Source organism: Eurypyga helias, unplaced genomic scaffold (assembly GCF_000690775.1).
Source record: "Eurypyga helias isolate BGI_N326 unplaced genomic scaffold, ASM69077v1 scaffold30904, whole genome shotgun sequence".
NCBI classification, from domain to species: Eukaryota; Metazoa; Chordata; class Aves; order Eurypygiformes; family Eurypygidae; genus Eurypyga; species Eurypyga helias.
This window is the reverse complement of record NW_010246086.1, coordinates 1-1,904: the sequence shown is the minus strand read 5'-3', so window position 1 is coordinate 1,904 and position 1,904 is coordinate 1. Positions and strand designations below refer to the sequence as shown.

General features: G+C 61.9%; 1 protein-coding gene across 1 annotated transcript in view; it reads left to right on the top strand.

Annotated features, from left to right (window-relative positions):
* The window catches only part of LOC104508599 (ubiquitin carboxyl-terminal hydrolase 36-like), a gene marked incomplete at its 3' end in the record, with an annotated part of 7,545 nt that extends 5,649 nt beyond the window's left edge, over positions 1-1,896 (top strand). The window contains 5 exon segments of the mRNA XM_010150281.1: positions 8-212; positions 603-700; positions 1,137-1,327; positions 1,393-1,636; positions 1,745-1,896. Of these exon segments, the coding sequence (XP_010148583.1) occupies positions 8-212; positions 603-700; positions 1,137-1,327; positions 1,393-1,636; positions 1,745-1,896 (890 nt within the window).
* Positions 1,897-1,904: the final 8 nt, after the last annotated feature.

Here is a 1,904-nt window from a genome sequence, read left to right as displayed (position 1 = left end):
CCGCCAGAGATGCTGGGCCTGGAGACACTGCTGATGCTGCCAGAGATGCCACCGCTGCCACCGGAGATGCCGGGCCGGGAGATGCTGGACTAGACGCTGCCAGAGACAGCAGGCTGGCAAAACTGAAACCCTCCAAGTTGGCCAGAGCCGCTCCGGAGCCGAACACCACGACCCCGGCCCCGGCCAAGAAGCTGGCACTCTCTGCCACAAAGGTGAAGCTGGGCTGCTCCCCGGAGCCTTCAGCAGACACTTTGTGCCTTCTGAGCTGGGGCTTGTGCTGGGGGCCAGCGCAGGGCTAACACTGGCTATCTCGGGCTGGAGTGGTTGCTCTGCCCTGGCTCTGGGTCAGGGTGTGGGGCCAGGCCCCCGATGGCCACATTCCTGAGTGAAGCCAGAGGAATGCTCTTCTGTTCTTTAACTTTCCTTTTTTCCTCTGTGCTTCTAACTGAAAATACTCCTGATTCTTCTACCACTCCCCTTTTCCCTCCCCCTGTCTGCGTCTTCCCCTCCCCTTGTCTGGGCTCCCCTTATTTTCTCCTCTCGGCTCAGGGAAACGTCTCTTCTTCTGACCCCCAAGTTTTTATTTGTGTCCCTAACTGCAGGACTGCAACCCGCAGAAGGAGAAGAGCAACCGCCACGCAAGGCCCCACCGAAAGCTCGCCGGTCACACCAAGTCCAGCTCCACTCACGGCAAGTCACGGTAAGCAGCGCCGGGCGCTCGGCCTTGGGATGCTCCAGAGGCGACTGTGGCTGGCTGGGGGGGTGCGATTTGGGCAGCCGGCTCTCCTCTTTGGGGCTTGCTCGGGATCCTGGAAGCAAGGCAGTTTCTCCCACTGGCAGCATGGAGTGGGGGAGAGCTTTGCAGGCTCTGACCGTCTGCTAGTGTCCCGTGGGATCAGGAGCCACCGGCCTGGCTCAGGTGTTGCTCTGGGTCTCCCTTCACCCTTGGCACATGCTGTGGCAGCTCTCGCTCTTTCCTAATCCGCCGTGGATTAGGAGAACCCGCCGGAGAGCAGGGTTTCGGTCGGATTTCGTGGCTGAGATGGTAGCGGGTGGGTGCTGTGCTTGTGCACCTGGGAAAAAGCGTTCCCACTCCTGACCTGGCCTTCACATCAGCCTCTTTCTCTGTCCTTCAGGCTGTCCTCATCTGCCCTCGAACTGGCGCATCCTAGAAAGCCTGTCGGCATCTCCACCTCAGCTCCCCAGCTCCCAGCCGTCCCACTGACCAACGGTTCCCCTGCCCGCCCGTCGCACCCCAGAAGCATGGAGAAGGGGCCCAGCTGTGTCACCTCCATTTCCTCCAAGAAGAGGCGGCAAAAGCACGAACGTGGAGCAGACAGGAGCTCTCATGCTCTGGTTGTGGAGGATGAAGACTCTGGCACCCCTAAGAAGGCTCTGGCACCGCTAAGAGGCAGTGGCTCGCGCTGGAGAACTTCCGGGCCCACACAGATAAGGCAGCAGGTGACGGTCCCAGCAGTGGCCAGTGGGGGATGGGCTGTCAGGACCTGCAGAGCTCGCCCAAGCAAGCGTCGGCCAGCAGAACTACCCTGGGCACGAAGCCCCTTGCCCCTCTCAAGAAGAAGAAGAGGAAAAGCGAGGAGATGGAGCGCGGCTCTGGGACACAGACCACGGGCAGGTGAGGGGCCGGGGGTCACACGAGAGCCGAAGCGCCGGCTTCCTGAGGCTGGTTCCACCCCTTCCCCTCCGCTCTGGCTGGAGCGAGCTGACTTTCTGCCTTCCCCAGCTCCAGGAGGGTTGACAAGGAGCCGAAGAAGTGGCGGGGCGCGGAGGCCGCAGACCGCAAGCACCGCAAGCGCCCGAAGAGGGAAAGCCACAGCAGATCAGTCCCGAAACAGCCGGCTGTCAACGGCATCCACACTGCAGACGGCACCCGAGGTATGACC